Below are 19,512 nucleotides of genomic sequence, written 5' to 3'. Positions count from 1 at the left end.
GAATCCCAATGCTTTAAGAACTGTTGAGAAATTCTGGCCCGATGTTGTTTTCGATTGAAAATGGCCGAGTTCCGCTTTTAATCGAAATTTGTTATTTTGACCTGTTATCCGGATAACATACATGTACATGTTATGCCTGTGACGTCACTCATGAAAACAGCTGACTTTGTAACAAGCAATTTCATTGGTTTACATCGAACACACCTTCAGTTAACTCAAGGTCAGAATCGCGAAGTGGTATTAGTTATTTTTCAACTCGTTTTTGTTGTCTTCCAGTAGTCAATTAGTGGATGCTAGTAAGTACATTTGAACTATGATGCGACGAGTTACAACAGCCTTTGTGCAGTCGGCGAAAAGAGTTGGATATCAAGATGTGCTCGGGAGACCCTTGTATTTGTCGGGTAGTGCCAAGTTCGAGACTTCTAAAAGGACCATGTCAGATGAGGCAGTCAATACAGAAGCCCTTGGGTTTTCAGAAACTGTTGACTATTTTTTTGATAAAGCAGCCGTACTAGTTATGGACAAACTTATCGATGATCTGCCTGGTAAGGCCTCCAAAGAAGCTAAATCACAGAAGGTGAAGAACATTCTAAAAATGATAAAGCCAGTTAACCATCTTGTAAAGTTTTCATTTCCTATCCGACGTGACAATGGGGATGTTGAAATCGTTGAAGCATGGAGAGCGCAGCATAGCCAACACAGAACACCTTGTAAAGGAGGTATGATTCAGCTAATATAAAATGACTCTTATTTCTGGAGTTTATAAAATCAGTAAAGTACCTTTCTTAGTGGTTCAATTATGTCCTGAAAGTTGGTCTTTTCTTGGTAAGGTAAACCTGGGAGAAAAAGCATGCATGTTGTGGGCTTGTACCAGACCATCCATATACTAGTTAGGTAATTTACCAACAGTTTGAACTGAGCTCACCAAAAGCTCGGATGGCAGCTGGTTCTTACTTACACACATTTCAATCATCCTTCCAGGGAATTACGGACACTACGGACCATGGACATTACAGACCAGACATTACGGACCAGATTTAGGGACACTACGGACCAGATTTAGGGACATTACGGACCATCTTCGGAATCTTACGGACCATGATTTAAACATTTTTTTTTTTTTAAATTAATCACTCATTAGTTTATAATTTGTTATTAAATACTTGAATATGAGTGCTCAGTATGACGTTATATCTTCCATAAAACTGAAAAATCCCGTGAAGTTCGAATAGATCTCAATATAAAATCTTGTGAAATTCCAAAAGGTGTTAAAGACCTATGCATTTATAACAATTATGTGAACAATAATGAACGAAATTTGAAAGATCGGCAGTTAAATCAGTTAAAAGCAACAGAAGAAATATTTTCCAAAACAGTTTATTTCCCAAAATAAATCGAGCAGAAATATTTTCCAAAACAGTTTATTTACCAAAATAAATCGAGCATATATTAAATAAACAATTTGTGTTTGTTGCAATTCTTGCAAACTGATGTTTAAAACTGGCAATTTCTGTTGCCTTAATTAGTGTTTATTAGTTATAATTGTACCCGCAATTATCGGCGGTATATAACAAAAGAAACAAACATTATACTGACAACCTTTAATTGGCAATCATAAAAGTGTGAAAACCCATTGTAACGGCGCACTTTCACTGAACCCACGGCTCAATACACAATCCGACTGGCATGTTGACATTACAAACCAGTCGAGTGTAATTCGTTGATCTTGTTCAAACGTAAGTAAAAAAGTTAAAGGTTATACTTTTGGTTTGGAAACTAAAAATAAGTCAAAGAATTCGCAGTCAAGACAGAAGCCTATATATGCAACTGCAACCTATCTTTGTAAAACTCGGAGCTGCAACCTATCATTTTCATTTCGTTCTCATATCTTTTAAAATCATTAATATATTTGTTCACAAATACCTGTACCTGTTATATTTAAACAAAACTTAAGTGTTTTATGCGGTTTTCCCGAACTTTTATCTCATTTTCTACTAAATCTGAGCCAAAATGATAAATGGAACTATAACCTTCCAGTCGTATTGTGTACATGTTGGAAACATTGCAGAAGTGTTCTCGAAAACGGTAACAGTTTCAAGGAAAATATGGATATGTAAATACACACTAGGTAGGTAGGCATATGATAGGCTATGTTTAAATTCCAAGAAACTATCATAATTATAGGATAAACACATATTTCGTTCATTATTATTCAAATTATTATAATATTTCATTAAAAATACATTGATGTTTAACATTGGAATTTCCTGGATTTTTCAGTTACATTAAAGATAATTTTCATACTGAGCACTAATATTCAAGTATTTATTAACAAATTTAAGACCAATGAGTGAATAAATTAAAAAAAAATGTTTAAAAACATTATAAATGATGGTCCGTAAGTTTCTGAAGATGGTCCGTAATGTCCCTAAATCTGGTCCGTAGTGTCCCTAAATCTGGTCCGTAATGTCTGGTCCGTAATGTCCATGGTCCGTAGTGTCCGTGACCCCTTCCAGGCACTCCTGCCTTTAACTCCCAACAGCTATAAAATGAACCTGGGAGAAAATCTTAGCTTTGTGCTAGACTTGAACACATGACAGCATGAACATTATGCACCAGTCAATTGTAACCATGGCCCCCCCAGGTCCGGGGTTATACTGGGGATAGCCAGGTAGCCCCGCAGTGTAGGGCGAATGCGGTGACTTTGTATTCGCAGCAAATATAGCGTGGAATGGGCCTTACCTAGGGTCCCTGGGTGCGGGGGCATTTGGCGGGGGTTTCATCGCAGTGCGGGGATTTTGCTCGGGCTTGGCTGTACCGAAAGTCAAAGTCCCCGCTATTCCACTGACCTGGGGGGGGGGGGCATGGTTACAATTGACTGGTGTATTAGCATGACATTTTTCCAACTGAGCTAACAGGGCGGCTGGTTTTTACCCACACTTGTCTAAATAATCAGACTCTATTTAGGGATTCTACAATGCACTTTTAAAAACCATATCAAAATTGTAAAAGGATCAATTCATCTTACAATTCTTTGTACTATTATTCATGAATACTGATACCACACTAAGTAGGCAATTTCTGATTTTGTTATCTGAACAATAGATTATGTTTACCATATGAGTTTCTTGAACACAACATGATGTCACACATGAGGTATTTGCCAACATAGATGTTGGCATGCATAATAGCACTGTTAATGACAAACTATGCTATGATAAAGCACCCATTTACAGAAAATAATACACTTACATGTACCTTGGTAAATTTGAATACTTAACCTTGATGCTGGTATAACAAACCACTCTCTAATGGCAGCCTCATCAACTATCCCTTGATACTCTGCTTTCCACCATGCAATGTAGTAAGTCTTTAGGGTCTTAGCCAGGTTTTAAAAAGGACAAGGTGCTGGCAATGAGGGACAAAATGCTAAGGGAGTAATTGGCACATGGTATCAGGCTGTAATGAATTTTAACATAAAGAATTTAACCGAAAAAGTTATATTTAAGTAATATTATTATTAGGTTTCAACTGCCAAATAAGTGAAGATTGTAAGTAGAAATAATCATTGTATGATTGAATCAAAGCAAAAGAAATATTTGACAGCCTTTGATGCTATGAACTTCAGAAGCAGGAGGCTGTCCATGCTGGTCTCCATGCCAGCAGTAGGGTGATACCAAAAAAGTGCTAAGTGCAGCATTTTCATAACTCTATAACTAAAACCTTATTCTTATTGGTACACATGTAATATCATTTTGTCAGTATGATTATACTGATCAAATCCAAATTCGTAATAAAGAAATTCTGTTTTCTTTAATATGTGCAGATTTCATTGTACTGTTCCCCAACCAAATAATGCTACCGTACTTGTCCTAGCATTCACTCAGCACTCCTGAGGTGAGGTTATTTCCTGAAGACTTCAATAAATATAAGGTTAAAATTAAAACCTATCATTTTATTAAATAAAAGAATCAAGATTTGTTAGTCTTTGAGTGAATGTGCAAAAAATTATGTTAATCCTAGCTACCTGCTGACAAGTACAAAGGTTAAACCACTCATGTAAAGGGCAAAGCGATGATGCAATACTATCATAAAGTCTGTACTTGATCCAAATGTAAAGTTTACATTCATTGTATTAAAGGCGCACAATATATGGTTAACTCATTTCACTTTTATGATAAAAAAAATGTTTGTGATTAAGGATTAAGGATTAAGTTAATTCGTAAAACCCATTTATAAAGGCTAATGTTTCTTTAACTGTACCTCAATCATATGCATTGTTTTGTTTAATGCATTCAAATTAAAAAAAGTTGCATCATTTATTCAACCTATATAATGCGCCTTTAATAATATAGCTGAATGTACATGTATGTATACATGAGTGGGTGTGATGATGCAATGCTGAATCATGAAAGATCACTTAGTACAATGTATATAAATATGATATCTCAAAACAGGATCCAAATTTTGGATGGCAGAATATGTCGCATATACATTTACATTAGACTTTGTGATCTTTCCACACATCATCACTGTACAGCTACTGTTTAAAGTTGACCTTGAATCAAAACAAAATACTTTTCGAAGATATATCATACTGATACTCACCACAGCGTCAGCTTCTCAAATGCATCATGCACATTTTGTATTGCATAAAAACTTTATACAAGGGTTCTCAACCATCCATTGTATGTAATTAATTAAGTTGTGTTTTTTTTGCATATAATGCAAATGATGGCCTTTTATTATACCAGGTTTTGCATGTTATGTAATTTTTCAGTGATCCATGCTTGTTTTATGAAAACTTTGATATCCTTAAACAGTAAAGTGGTGGAATAGTCCAGCACAATGTCTCGTTGACAGCTCTTGTTTGTATGCAAATTGCATTAGAACAAAAGGAATTATAATAAGAAATACTATATTCATAATGTCATATTATTTTTACTCTAAAATCACAGCTGGAAGAAACCTTAAATTCAAAAATAAATATGTTTATAGAAAATGTTTACAATAAAAAAATAATGACAGAAGTCAGGCTTTACATACATGTACATGTATTTAGATAACAGAAAGGTGAAGTGTCTCACCTGTCTCAGATTTAGAACATGAACACATAACTGCCCAAAATTGCTTGTCTAGCAATGTAAAGGAATGGTAGAAATTCTGATTTCAATGAAGTTCCATTGTTACAATTACACCTGTATTATACCTTTTTTCCAAATTTCTATGTAAAAAGAAAATTCCTTCTATCTCTTCAAGTTTTGTTTTTTTAATTGAGTAAAACATTTATTTTGGCACGAAATTGAATATTTTATGGCCATGGATACAACCTATAAGATAATCTGTAGTCCAAGACTCTGAGACTACTTGTCTGGTAGTCTAATAATCTACACATATAGATAGAGGGCATTAACAGTTTGTGACTTTGAAGACCTAAAGTAATGTGACTATTCCAGGTATACGTTACAGCCTGGATGTGAATGATGATGAGGTGAAGGCCTTGTCTCAGCTGATGACATACAAATGTGCCGTTGTGGACGTTCCATTTGGAGGGGCAAAGGCTGGTGTGAAGATCGACCCTAAACAGTACTCTGAGACAGAGCTGGAGAAAATCACCCGCAGACTCACAGTGGAGCTAGCAAAGAAAGGATTTATAGGTTCATACATATATATAATTGGCATGACTTATTCCTTCAACAGCATATTGCGCTATGTCGCAAGTACTGCTTTTTCATTTCTCTTTTATGAGGTGCATAGAACATTCCGTTTGATTCATATACAATTGACCGATTGTTCAGAGCTGGGTTTTTTAGTTAACTATGTATTTTATAAATTTTTGTTAACTTTTAATCATGAAATATTGGATTATGTACTTGCATATTTAAATATAAAAAAGCTTAAAAAGCTGTCTCAAATCTTGTAAACAGGTCTCAGGTGTATCTATTAAATTTTCAGAGCAGTATAAGGCTTTGAAAGTTAACAATGACGTTAACAATGTTGTTAACTTTTACAAAGCTTTGAACAATCATCCGAATGTTAGTATTAATAACATTTTTCTATGTATTAAAAGTAAACATTATATCTTTAGACAAAATGCAGATGGGAATACATTGGACTAAACTGCTGTAACTATGGAAAATTTAGAGCGAACAGAATTATGATCAAGTCAAAACTTAATTCTTGCACGAGACAATGCCCTTTCTTCCTTTTTTATTTATGCCCCCACAAAGTGGCGGCATATAGGGTTGCCCTTGTCCGTACGTACGTCTGTCTGTCTGTACGTACGTACGTCCCGAAGATTGTTTCCGATCTAATTCTTGAAAACCGTTTGTCCAATCCTCACCAAACTTTAAACACATGTTTGTGACCATAATATCTTGATCAAGTTCGATAGTCATGGAAATCGCTTTAGTCATTTAGGAGTTACGGCCCTTTTTTGCCAAAAATACTTCAAAAATATATGTTTCCAATCTAATTCTTGAAAAGTATGTGTCCAATCCTCACCAAACTTTACATACTTGATTGTGACCATAATATCTTGATCAAGTTCGATAGCCATGGAAATCGCTTTTGTCATTTAGGAGTTACGGCCCTTTATTTGCAAAAAAAGACTTGAAAAATACGTCCCGAAGATTGTTTCCGATCTAATTCTTGAAAACTGTTTGTCCAATCCTCACCAAACTTTTAACACATGTTTGTGACCATAATATCTTGATCAAGTTCGATAGCCATGGAAATCGCTTTAATCATTTAGGAGTTAGGGCCCTTTATTTCCCAACAATACTTAAAAAATATCTTATCCGATCTAATTTTTGAAAAGGATGAATGGCGCCATATAACCTATACAGTCTTGCGATGCCGTAAAACCCAACTCAACTCAACTTATCCCATATGTGCAGATTATCCTGAATAATCATTATGGCTTATTTTCTGTGACAAAAAATCGAAGTGGGGGCATCCGTGTCCTATGGACACATTTCTAGTTTGCTTCTATTTAATAATAATTACCAATTCTGAGATCATTATAGATAAACAGAAAAGCAATTTTTGAAAATATCAATACATAAAAATTGAGGCAAGCGTGAGCCCTGGGGCAATGATAACGATGTTTTCCAGGACCAGGCATTGATGTCCCTGCCCCGGACATGGGTACTGGGGAGCGGGAAATGAGCTGGATTGCGGACACATTTGCAAACACTCTAGGTAAGATTAAAAACAGTGAATATTGAATTATGAACTTTTTCCCCTCTTTTTCTTGATTTGAATTGACAGTAGAATAAAACAAAGAGTTTATATAAAAAAAATCACCGTGTATTTGAAGGTCACGGTAACATCAACGCCTATGCATGTGTGACTGGCAAGCCGATCACTCAAGGTGGTATCCATGGTAGAACTTCAGCCACTGGAAGAGTGAGTAGACTTTAAGGATTTCTTAACACTGTACTTCATTTAAGCACTAAACATCATATTGCATATTAAAGTGTTATTTTTTCACTATAATTATGCAGAGCAACTAGTATTTTCATGGTTGAATGGTGTTTTAAACTATAGTATATACACTAAATAACCATAAAATTTGACTGCTCCAGGTATGCATTACTATAGTGATTTAAACATTTACCTCTTAGTCAATGTTTATCATTTTATCCTTAAATTCTTATCTGTCTATTCTACAAGGACTCCGACTGCCAATGATAAAACCATAACATAGCTAATAAAATCTGAATTATTAAATAAAAAAGTCTGTTATTTTGGATCTTTCCTCGTATCTGTGTATACAGGACAAAGAAATGATATAACAATTATGACCGCCCTTGATAATTACCTTCTTACCCCGGTAGTTTAACAGAAGAATATATTGAATCCTTATTCCTTTTTGTCCAGGATTATTTTGTGACTATTAAAACGTTTTATTGGGCTAACAGTTATTATCCCCCGCCTTGAAAAGGGGAGGGGATATAGTTATGGTAGGCGTGATTCCGTGAGTCTGTGTGTCCGTCCGTCCCACATTCATTTCTTTGCATCTCCTCTTACATTTCTCATGTGATTTCTACCAAACTTTCACAGATTGATGATCATAAAGTGAAGCAGCGCATATTGTCGGGCTTCGACCATTTTTGAAAGAGTTATTGCCCTTTGCTTATTTTACATTTAAAATTGGTTTCTTCGCAACTCCTCTTACGATTTTCATGCGATTTCTACCCAACTTTCACAGATTGATGACTATATAGTGACGCAGCGCATATTGTCAGGCTTTCGCGATTCAACCATTTTAGGAAGATTTATTGCCTTTTTGATTGGCTTTCGTTACAAAAAATGCCCCCATGAGGCGGGGGATATAGCTGTCTGTGACCGCTCTTGTGAATATTTATATCAGGGTGGTTCAGGTTTGGCGTCGAGTCAATTGGTTGCTACATTTAGCAATACTACTGTTACAGTAAAAACAAGCTGTATATGTAATTCTATTAACTGTGGAGCCTTACATTCATGTCAGAAATTTATAAATATCTTTACAATCATTTGGCATGCCTTGTTCCTATTTATTTGTCTTGTTTTGCAGGGTGTTTTCCATGGTATACAAAACTTCATCATGGAGGCGTCGTATATGTCCATGGTGGGCCTCGCCCCGGGATTCGCTGACAAGACCGTCATTATACAGGTACACCTTACTATCACTTGGTTTTTGCACAGCCTCTTCAATGTTGATCCAGTATATGGTGTATTACTGGAGATGAGAAAGAACATGCTTGGTATGAAAGTTTTTACAAACATTTCATGCATGAATAAGAATAAACTTTTCAAACGGAGATAATTTTAGCAAGTGGCAGAACATCTGTATGAAATGTTATAGCCATTACTGGATGGAAGGTTTTGCAACATGGCATTTTAGGTAACCACTACTGCCTACCAGGTACTCTAAATAACACAATAGTAACTGTATGCTTTAATGACTTGCAGTACTGCTTTTAGACTATACGATATAAAATCATGCTTATGTTTCACCATAGTTTGTTATCTCCAGGGTCTTGGAAATGTTGGTCTCCACTCAATGCGCTACCTACACCGTGCAGGGGCCAAGGTGATCGGCATTATGGAGTGGGATGGAGCCATCTACAACGCCGACGGCCTAAACCCACGTGACCTGGAAGATTACAAGATCGTAAGAACATGACTTATTACAAGCTTATCAGTTGGTTATAACATGATAGACTAATTGTTTTCAAAAAAGAAAATATCGGTTAGATGAATTATTGTATGTAAACTTGAACCTCATTTCATAAATGACATTGTTGAAATTTTGTCCCAGCCTGCGTGCGCTGATGAGTGATGTTTGATTTAGAAGTGAGAGCAAGTTTGAATTTCAAAACCTGATACATATAAAATCGTTATTTTGCTATTTCAAACACTGAAATATCAATTTGAAATGCCCAGTCAGAGAACCTGACAGATATAGTTTCACCTGCAGGGAACGGTGGGATGTATGTATGTTGTCCAATCAATAACTTAAGAAGCATATGTCCAATCATCACGAAATTTGGTCAGAATGTGAATTGTCATAATATCATAAATAAGTTTGATCACCACCCTCGAGAAAATTGAGAGTTATCACCCTTTTTAATAGAAATAACCTTTGAAGCCTTGTCCAATCTGCACCAAAGTTTGGTCAGAATGTGTATGGGTAAAATATCTTGGACAAATTAGATAACCAGTCATTTTGCTTAAGGCTCTCTGGCCTTTTATTATAGAATGACCTAAAATGGGTCTTGTCAGTTGTCAACTCGATAACTTTTGAAGCCTTTGCCTAGTCATCACCAAATTTGGTCAGAATGTGTATGGGCAGAATATTTCCGGCATGTTTGATAACCAGCCGTAATTTAGTATGGAGATAGTTTGTGACAGTTGGCGCTCTTGTTTATTATTTTTACCTACAAGGAATTAAATGAAATTTTAGAAAAATTTGGAAAAGTTAACGAATGTTAGAAGAACTTGATTTATAGCAAAACATCTGACTCTACTGAACCGTAAACCTAAACTAATTCATCTGTTGAACAGTTTAAATCTAAAATAGCCCACATGTTCATCTATCCATTCAGGAGAACGGCACGATTGTTGGGTACCCATTGGCCCAGCCTTATGAGGGGAACATGATCACAGAACAGTGTGACATCTTTGTACCTGCCGCCAGCGAGAAACAGCTTACCAAGGAAAACGCACATGAGGTCAAGGCCAAGGTATGGGATTGGGTTAATTCATTTTGCTTACAAGGAGTGGTACATGCACCGTATTATGTGTGTCTCATATTGTATAACCAAGGGCTTTGTTGTTTAAATAGAATTGTTATTCATTCAAATGGCACAAACATTGACTGAAATATGCCAGAACTGATATTGGAACGGAAAGTTTTTTTCCCTTACTTAAAAGGTTTTTAATTTTTCCAGGAAATCTATTTCTTGTGGTTTATCAAAATTTTGTACAGTGAATAAGTTCATTTCACCATAACACACAGATCAAATCACTTAATATTTAGCTTATTTGACTAGTTGTGCAATGAATCTTCATGAAGATCGTAATAGATGTCACCTCATGAACACTAAAAGCTTTATTATACCCCCACAAACGAAGTTTGAGGGGGTATATAGGAGTGAGCTTGTCGGTCAGTCGGTCGGTCTGTCGGTTTTCATGGTTTTAGGACGATAACTCATGAAAGGCTAGACAGATTTGAAAAAATTTTGGTACACAGGTGTAACAGCAGAAGATACAGGTAAAGTTCGATATTGGGGCTGGTGGGGCCAAGGTCAAGGTCACTGTTACTAAAAATAAAAAAACGGTTTCCGGACGATAACTCATGAAAGGCTTGACAGATTTGAAAAATTTTTGGTACACAGGTGTAACATCAGAAGATACAGGTCGAGTTCAATAATGGGGCTGGTGGGGTCAAGGTCACTGTTACTTAAAAAAAGAAAAACGGTTTCCGGACGATAACTCATGAAAGGCTAGACGGATTTGAACAATTTTTGGTACACAGGTGTAACATCAGAAGATACAGATCAAGTTCCATAATGGGGCTGGTGGGGTCAAGGTCACTGTTACTTAAAATAGAAAAATGATTTCCGGACGATAACTCAAAGGCTTGACAGGTTTGAACATTTTTTGGTACACAGGTGTAACATCAGAAGATACAGGTCAAGTTCGATATTGGGCCTAGTGGGGCCAAGGTCAAGGTCACTGTTACTAAAAATAGAAAAATGGTTTCTGCTTCATAACTTTAATTGTGCATGAGATATTGTGATGAAACTTGCTGTATAGGCAGCCTCTGTGAAGACAATGCTTGTGATTGAAAATGGGGCCAGTGGAGTAAAGGTTTTTGTGCACTGTTACGAAAATAGAAAAACAGTTTTGTCTTATTCCAGAAGAGATCAGCTAGAGCATCAGCTAGTTTTTCCTGTCAGCAGTGTAACTTCTAAATTACTCAACAGATTTAAATAAAACAATACATGCATGATAAAAGAAGATGCAGTGTGCAGTAACCTTGGAGTTATGGCCTCTTTTCAAAGGAATGGTTTGCCATTCCTGTGTCCAGGCGGCATTTGGGAGTATTCATCACTCCTGTGACAGCTCTAGTTTAAGAAATTTTTACTTTCATGAATTATATTGGGATCTTACACTGAAACAAACAATTTTCCATTTTATGAGATGTTTTAAAAAAGATTTAGTCGTGGAAATTGCATCCCAGCCCTGTGAGCGCTGACATTTGATTTGAATGGACTTAAATTCCAAAACAATGAAAAATATTGAATTGATGTTTTCATTTTTTGAAAGAGTTTTATTTAAAAATTTCAGCATTGTCATATTTGCTCAACCCAAAAATGTTCTGAACCTTCCTAGGAGATGATTAGTTGAAGCAATGCAACAGAATTGAGTAAACCTTCGACCGAGGCTGGTCCTCCATCGTCTCTCTTCTTTGTTGTGTAACATTTTAGATGTCATTCATCTTGTTACACAACCACTAGTTGGTTCAAAACTTTATCTTCAGCCGTACACCTCATCTACTGGTCTGTGTGAGTTGCCCTCTTAAGGCTTTCTAATTCATCTTGGGGTGGGTGGGGTAAAGCTATAACATGGACCATATAAACTCCTATCCCAACACCACTAATACTTTACTTTACAAGCTCATTCAATAATTGTGTCACACTAGGTCTTGCTTGTTATTATTCCATTGTGTTCTCAGAGGCAGTAACACAATTTAAAAGCTTGCAAATTCCTGATATTACCGTAAAGTGTTATTTACATTAATACATACCATAAAAAGCATCTCGCATTAAATATTTTTGAATTTTCAAACCTCAAGAGCTTTGGTGTCAACAATATTAACCAAATAATTGTGAAGTCTTCTGATTAGATTGGAAAAAACAGACAATTGAATGACACCTAGCCAGTAGTTGAAGATTTATTCAGCAGCAGTTTAAATTAAAGTTTAGATTATGAGACTGTAGAACAGGGATCCATCTTCAATAGAGTACAATCTTGATATTACCGGTAGCAAAACTAAAATAATACATGAGCAGACTTGTTCAGTTTTCATGTAATTGGGAAGTCTTTCTTTACATTCAATTTGTGTGTAAAGAAAATGCTTTGTTGATAAGTCTTTTGTTTTCAATTTATTATTTAAACTATGTATCTAAAATCTGGTTTGTCAAATAGATCATCGCGGAAGGTGCCAACGGGCCAACAACAATCGAGGCTGACAAGATTTTCCTGGAGAGGAACGTCCTTGTTATTCCTGTGAGTAAAGCTCATCATCCCAAGTTGCTGTGTTGATAACCAGTAACTTGCTGCCCGAATGTGTATTTCAAAAAGGATACCATAAACATTGAAAACAAAATATCAGATTAATCAAAATGTCACAGAGCTTGTTTTAATAGTGAATACAATTGATTATACCATTATTAATGTCCTGAAATTCACTGAGCTACATTGATATTAAAGTTAGGAAAATGTCCTAAAATTTTTAGTTTTAACACAAGAAGAAAAAATATGTTGAAAATGAAAGCATCGTAAAATCTTAAAATTTAAAAAAGGGAAATTATTAAAGGAACCAACCTATACGGCATCCATAAAAAAAAAAAAATCTTAACTAATATAATAAAGTAATATATCTTGTATCTTGTAAGGTCATGTACTTGACAGCTGTCTTATCTTGCTAGGACCTTTACCTGAATGCCGGTGGTGTGACGGTGTCATACTTTGAGTGGCTCAAGAACCTCAACCACGTCAGCTATGGCCGCCTCACCTTCAAGTACGAAAAGGACTCCAACCACTACCTCCTTGGTGTGTAGCAAAATGATTAAGGAAGAAAATAGCCGAAAGCAAACCAGATTTGATATTGTAATGTAATTGACTATGCATATTTGCCAAACTCTTCTTACATTTTATAATATTCAACATGATTTATCCAGTAAGTATATTAAAATACTGCCTGCGTTTGTTGTCAACAGTAACTTTCATTGGCCGCGAAAATACATTACTTTTCCCCCTACCTGCAATAATAGTTGTGTTGCATACACCGGTCAGTGGCTTTACAATAGCTCATGGTTATAGTTTAATGTACTTACGTTAAACTCTCTTAATTATGTCATTCCATTTAGTAATTTCACGTTGTAATTGAAACACGGAAGTAAAAACAGTTTGTTTTGGGGCGGCCTCTTTTACTGAAATAATCTCTATTCGTAAAACATGCTTTATAGGTAAAATGCTATACCTCTGTAATACAAGGTTACGTTAAACCATTACTTTAAGTTGTTAACGTCACGGTGGATCACGCTTACGTGACCGCAGTACGTATCATAGGGATTTCGTCCGGATTCCGTACGTGGCACTAGATTTGATGTGGCGGAGGACTACAATCTACGGATTTTCCGCACGGCTGCTGATTGGATGAGATTGGCCATTTTGGATTTTCCGGGTTTCTGATTGGTTTTGGGGCAAATGATTGCCATGTCCTCATCACCAAGTATCAAGGCGCGGGAAAGCATAAATACAAGACCGCGCAGCAGACGCCAGCTTTCACAACTTTTCGGCCATATTGGAAACTTTAAAAACTTAACTTTCAAATCTTTTCATACAAGTTTATTTAACAAGACAGAGAGCCACCCTGCAGCAATGTAAATATTATATTATATCATTATAGATGATAGATAAAAGGAACGTTATCATTAAAAGCACAATTACTCTTTAATCAAAGTAATATTATTACAGTATCATATTTGTTTGCAAGGATTGATATTTATTTATGAGTAAATAAAAGTTATTACACATGTCACGATCGTTGGTCCTGTATCTAGTAAATTTAAATGTCAACTGGAGCATCTGCTGTCCATTTCACATGAAATAAGGTAAACAACAAATCAAACGTATAAATTGAGTCGTCTACGTAAGGGTTCACGTTACAATATCATGAAGAAATTTTTCTCTTTCAGATTGTTATTTTGATCTAATCTAGGCATGAATTTTTTTTTAGTTCTTTCATTATTGGAGTCATTGTGTAAAGCATAAATGTCACAGTGATCGCAAAACCTACCATCTGGTAAATATAAGCTAAGTTTATTAGAGGAAAAGAACAAAAAGCATGAGCCATTGTGATTGTCTGTCATCCCTCTGTCCGTCCATCATCTATTTTTTTCTTCTAACAACTTTTCCTCCTAAACATCTGGGAAAATTTCAACCAAACTTCACAGGAATGTTCCTTGGGTGGTCCTCTTCCAGATTCCTTTAAAAAAGTGGTTCCATGCAGAACTGTGGTTGCCATGGCAACAGAAAGGAAAACCTTTGAAATGCTTCTCAGACCACCAACCTGATTTCAAAATAATTAATAGGAATGTTCCTAAAGGTAACCCTGTATCAAATTCCTTCACCCAATGTTGATTTGTAAAAAAAAAATGGCTGCCATAATTTATGTCTATAGGCAATTCTTTTTAAGTCTTCCCTTCAGAAACCATTGACCTAATCTTGCAATAATTTCACAGAAATGTTCCTAAGTTGACCATATATCAACTTTCTTCACCCCATAGTGATTTGCCACCAGGAGCGGGGCTAGTTTTCACTAGGGCTTTATGGAAAGCTTTGAAAATCTGTTTCAGAAATGGTTGGCTCCATTTCACAATATTGCCTATAATATATAAATATGGTGACTCTTCATCAAAATTAGTATTCATTTATTTTTGTATACCTCACTTTTTTTTTTTTTTTTTTTTTTTTTTTTTATAATAATTTTATTGTTTTACAATCATTTAAGATATCAACTTAAAACTTCATGTTCTTAATGTGCTCTTTTGTGACAAGTTATATAACTACAATTTAAATATTGTAAGAGTAATGGCCCTTTGTAAATTTTTATACAAAGACACGTTTTTATATTCCCTTTGTTTCACTTGTGGCTTACAGGCTGGCATTGGGTGGACGGTCTCCAGTATGTTGTCAGATCAATAACTTTAGAACCCTTTGTACAATCATGACCAAATATGGGCTTTATACCTTGGACAAGTTCAATAATTAGCCAAATTGTTGCAGTCACCCAAGAGTTATTGCGTTTTATCATAGAAATGTCTAGAGCACCATTAAAGTATTTAATGTAGGTGAGCTATATAGGGTCATCTTGGCCCTCTTGTTTGAAGAAAAGTCAATGTAATGCCAATATTTTCCATTGACATAACTCGAGAAACATTCAAATACAACTCGGTACACATGTTTTCATGAACAATACGTACATGTTTAGGAAGACCAATAACTATCATTTTAAAAAATTGCCAAACTATGCACCTTTTTTGACTGAGAAAAACAATCATTGGTGCTCACTCAGCTGCTTTCTTGTTTTGTTAAAATTTGTAAAAAGAAACCATATCAAACTTTAAAAGTTCATGTATGTTAAAAAAGCTATTTGTTTGGTATTTTTGCAGACAGTGTCCAGCGTTCACTAGAGCGCAAGTTTGGAAGAAACGGTGGAGCCATTCCCATCTTGCCGTCAGAGGAGTTTGAAAAGAGGATTGCTGTATGTACCCTACCGCATTTGTTCTGAAAGGCATCATATCTAGCCGAGTATTCATAAAACATCATAAGTCATTTCCTAACTTTAATTTGATTGTCTTAAATCTCCAGCTAGTCAAATAAAAGGATACTTATGTGTTTTTTACATAAGGTATGAAAGTAGATTAAAGTCTACAAAATGTTATTGACATTAACAAGAAGATTTATCATATGACCAGTGAGATACTTCAATAAAAAAAGTTAGGAATAAGCATATGTTTTATGAATACCTGTCCTTGGGCCATTTAATCAAGTACATTAGGGGAAATGATAAACCATGAAATACAACTGTCCAAAAAATCTTGAAGGGAGGAAATTAACTTCTAGAGTCCTTGATGAAATAGAACTGCCCCCAGAATTGTTGTTTAAGGATGTCCACCTGTATAACTTTGGGCTTGCTTGCTTAGCCTTCCTTCCTTATTCATTTACATTTTATGAACTTAAAAATGGTAACTGTTAAATTTCGCTAGACGGTTAATATTAAATGTCTATAACCATTTCTTAAATGATTAATTGTATAGTGCTCTGTTCATTCTGTCTTACATTGTCTTACGGTTGTTGGATGCCTCACTTGTTTGATAAAAGTTTTCAAACTTCCTACTTTTTTCAATCCAAACATGATCCACTTGACTTGCAGGGTGCGTCTGAGAAGGATATCGTCCACTCTGGCCTTGAATACACCATGGAGCGGTCAGCCAGGGTGAGTGATGCTCTACACATGTACAAACTACATACATGTATCAATTTCTGTAGGCATCCCACGGGTCATATATTTTGACCCATTGACCCATCATTGCCTATGGCAAAGTTCTTTTAAATGAAGCTAAATTCCCAGTTTTGACAAGATACTGCTGGAATATCATTCCTACTTCAATTGGCTATAAAAAGGACTGAATTATGACAGACTGGGATTTCAGGTTGTCTGTTGAACAGAATAGCCCTGAGCTGTTATTTGTCATGTGATCATTATTGTTGTCATCTTCATTGTTGATTTGATAAAATGAATTATTGCCCCTTTTGTTAACTTGACCTAAGTCAGTTGTACATCCTGTATGTCTCCTATTCTTTCAGGCTCTGGAATATAAACATTACTACTTATTGTCTCAATAGCAGTTGCTTGCTAGTAACACTTAATTAGTTTGATCTTTTTTTGGTAAGCTTCTGTATAGTATAGTTAATATTGTTCTCATTCATTTATTCTCAGAACATCATGCGAACAGCGATGAAATATAACCTAGGGCTGGACCTGCGAACTGCATCCTACATCATGGCGATTGAGAAAATCTTCCGCGTGTACAACGATGCCGGTCTCACGTTTACGTAATTACACAGGGCGTAGTTGCCATGATGGACACCCTTGTGTAAGCGTTAGGTACACAATGAGAGGGGGGACATGTACAGTGGAAATTGATCATAAATGTTTCAGTGTGGCTGTAAATGTGGATGTTTTATTATTTTATTTTTCTTCTCATTGATAAGAATGGATTATTGATTGTTTATTTCTGCTTATATTGTTTGTCCAGTCTTTGAAGTGTTGTTTAATAATGTGTTCCACATCTTGAAAAAAATAACAAAAAGTAACTGTACTATGTATCTTGATTGACAAAATCAAATTCTTTTTTACATATTACTAAAATGTAATAAGGTTTAATCAACAGGAATCTCTCATGTTCTGTATATTTGTGAATAAAGAATTTTCAAGTTTTGAATCTCTCAGATGTCACAGCAATATATGTACAATGCATACCTCACTGATCATAGAATGTGTTTTTAAGGAACTATGTTTGTGTTACATTCGTTTGTATGTAAATGACCTTGAAATACCTAAGTAAACTTAAGCAGATTTTTATTTTCAAATACATTAATTCAAAAATATATTTTAGTATGCAAGACTAAGTATATGTTGTCATATCAAGATGGTTTACTTGGTTACAATTGACATCTGTGATACAGCTTGTTTTCCCTCGTGATTGTAGCATACTTATTTTGCTTCAAATTTGATACACTTTCCAACCAAATATCGAATCCTGTATACCGGTACATGTATATTTTGATTTGTAAATGTCACATTGTATCCTGAGATGAAGTAAAGGTTTAACTTACATGTAGGTTTATATCTTTACATATCAATGAGTAAATCATACAATCAAGTTTATATACTTGGTTGTTAAGCTGTATAGGTTGAATCAAAAGGTTACACGAGTTGTAATTCCCCTAGCACTCTATTAGCACTAACCTAGCATTCAGAGGAAGATATTTTGTGGTTCGCTCGCTGATAAGATGGCCACAACATGTTCAATTTACCACATATATGTATATAGATTATACTAGTTGAATATGGTGTATACGTATCATGTCATTCAGTCATGCTGCCATCCAGTACATGAAATATTTTTATTCTAGAGTCATCATCTGGCAGCTTTCGTCAACAGTTTTGTCTGCTTTTAGGTACTAAGTCAATTTAACAAGCATCCCTTTTTCTCCCAAAATAAAATTGATGATCAGTGTTGATGTTGTTGTTTTTGTTTCAGAAGTTTTTAATATAAAAAAAAAGCTTTGCTAGATAAAATTCTAACGAGGTGACAATTTGATTTTGTCTAACTGCCAAAAATAGTAATCCGTCAAAGTATCTTAATGAACTTGTTTTAATATTAAAGTACATGATTGTAAAAACTGCATAATGGAATCCGACTTCGGTATGTTTTGCTGGCAAATTCTGTTCTGTAGAGAAAAAGAATGCAGGCAATATGCTTCAGAAACTAATCCAACCATTCATTTCCAAATATTTACACTCCAGTCGCAGTTTCTTTGATGAATGTGTATCCTTGTATATGGTCTATTAAGGACAAGTCCTTGTACAGTAAAACTGCGATCGCTCGAGGTCGACGGGGACCGAGTCTGGACCTCGAGGGAACCGATGTTTCGAACAACATGATTTTCAATTCTCCAATCTGTTATGAAATGTATTTCAGTGTATTTTAAGTTTGAAGTAGTCTGTTTACTAAGACTATGTGTTGCGTAGTGGAAATCGCTCATATGTTCAAAGGCTGTCGTTTACTATATGTATACAAAATATAAAATGTAAAAGAAATATCAATAAATGAATAGATTTTTTCATTTTTACACGATTGCCATATTGCAAAGGACAGTAACAAAAAGGAATTCTTTTCAGAGATTCTGATGTTGGATCGATATGGTAGTGTTTATTCATATTTTTATTATTCATTTACATTTCTCACAATTAACTTCTCGTCATTAACTTCTCATAATTATCTTCTAAAAAGCGCATATCAACTAATTTTAATATCAGTCATGCGTTAACAGTGTTAAGCGGTTTTCACACCAAGTATCAAGTTGCCTTTCAACTGTCATTGCAATTTTTACAACTTGCAAAAATTTTAATACCTCAATTGTTTGATTATTTTGGAACAC

General features: G+C 35.2%; 1 protein-coding gene across 1 annotated transcript; it reads left to right on the top strand.

The window, feature by feature from the left end:
- Positions 1-194: 194 nt before the first annotated feature.
- On the top strand, positions 195-18,585 carry LOC128222069 (glutamate dehydrogenase, mitochondrial-like). The gene is made up of 12 exons (XM_052930857.1): positions 195-719; positions 5,457-5,657; positions 7,117-7,203; positions 7,322-7,410; positions 8,561-8,659; positions 9,023-9,160; positions 10,095-10,232; positions 12,703-12,783; positions 13,206-13,329; positions 15,954-16,045; positions 16,718-16,780; positions 17,285-18,585. The coding sequence occupies exons 1-12, from the start codon at positions 314-316 to the stop codon at positions 17,402-17,404; spliced, it is 1,638 nt and encodes a 545-aa protein (XP_052786817.1). The 5' UTR covers positions 195-313; the 3' UTR covers positions 17,405-18,585.
- Positions 18,586-19,512: the final 927 nt, after the last annotated feature.

This window comes from Mya arenaria, chromosome 2 (assembly GCF_026914265.1).
Source record: "Mya arenaria isolate MELC-2E11 chromosome 2, ASM2691426v1".
NCBI classification, from domain to species: Eukaryota; Metazoa; Mollusca; class Bivalvia; order Myida; family Myidae; genus Mya; species Mya arenaria.
This window is presented reverse-complemented; position numbering and strand designations above follow the sequence as displayed.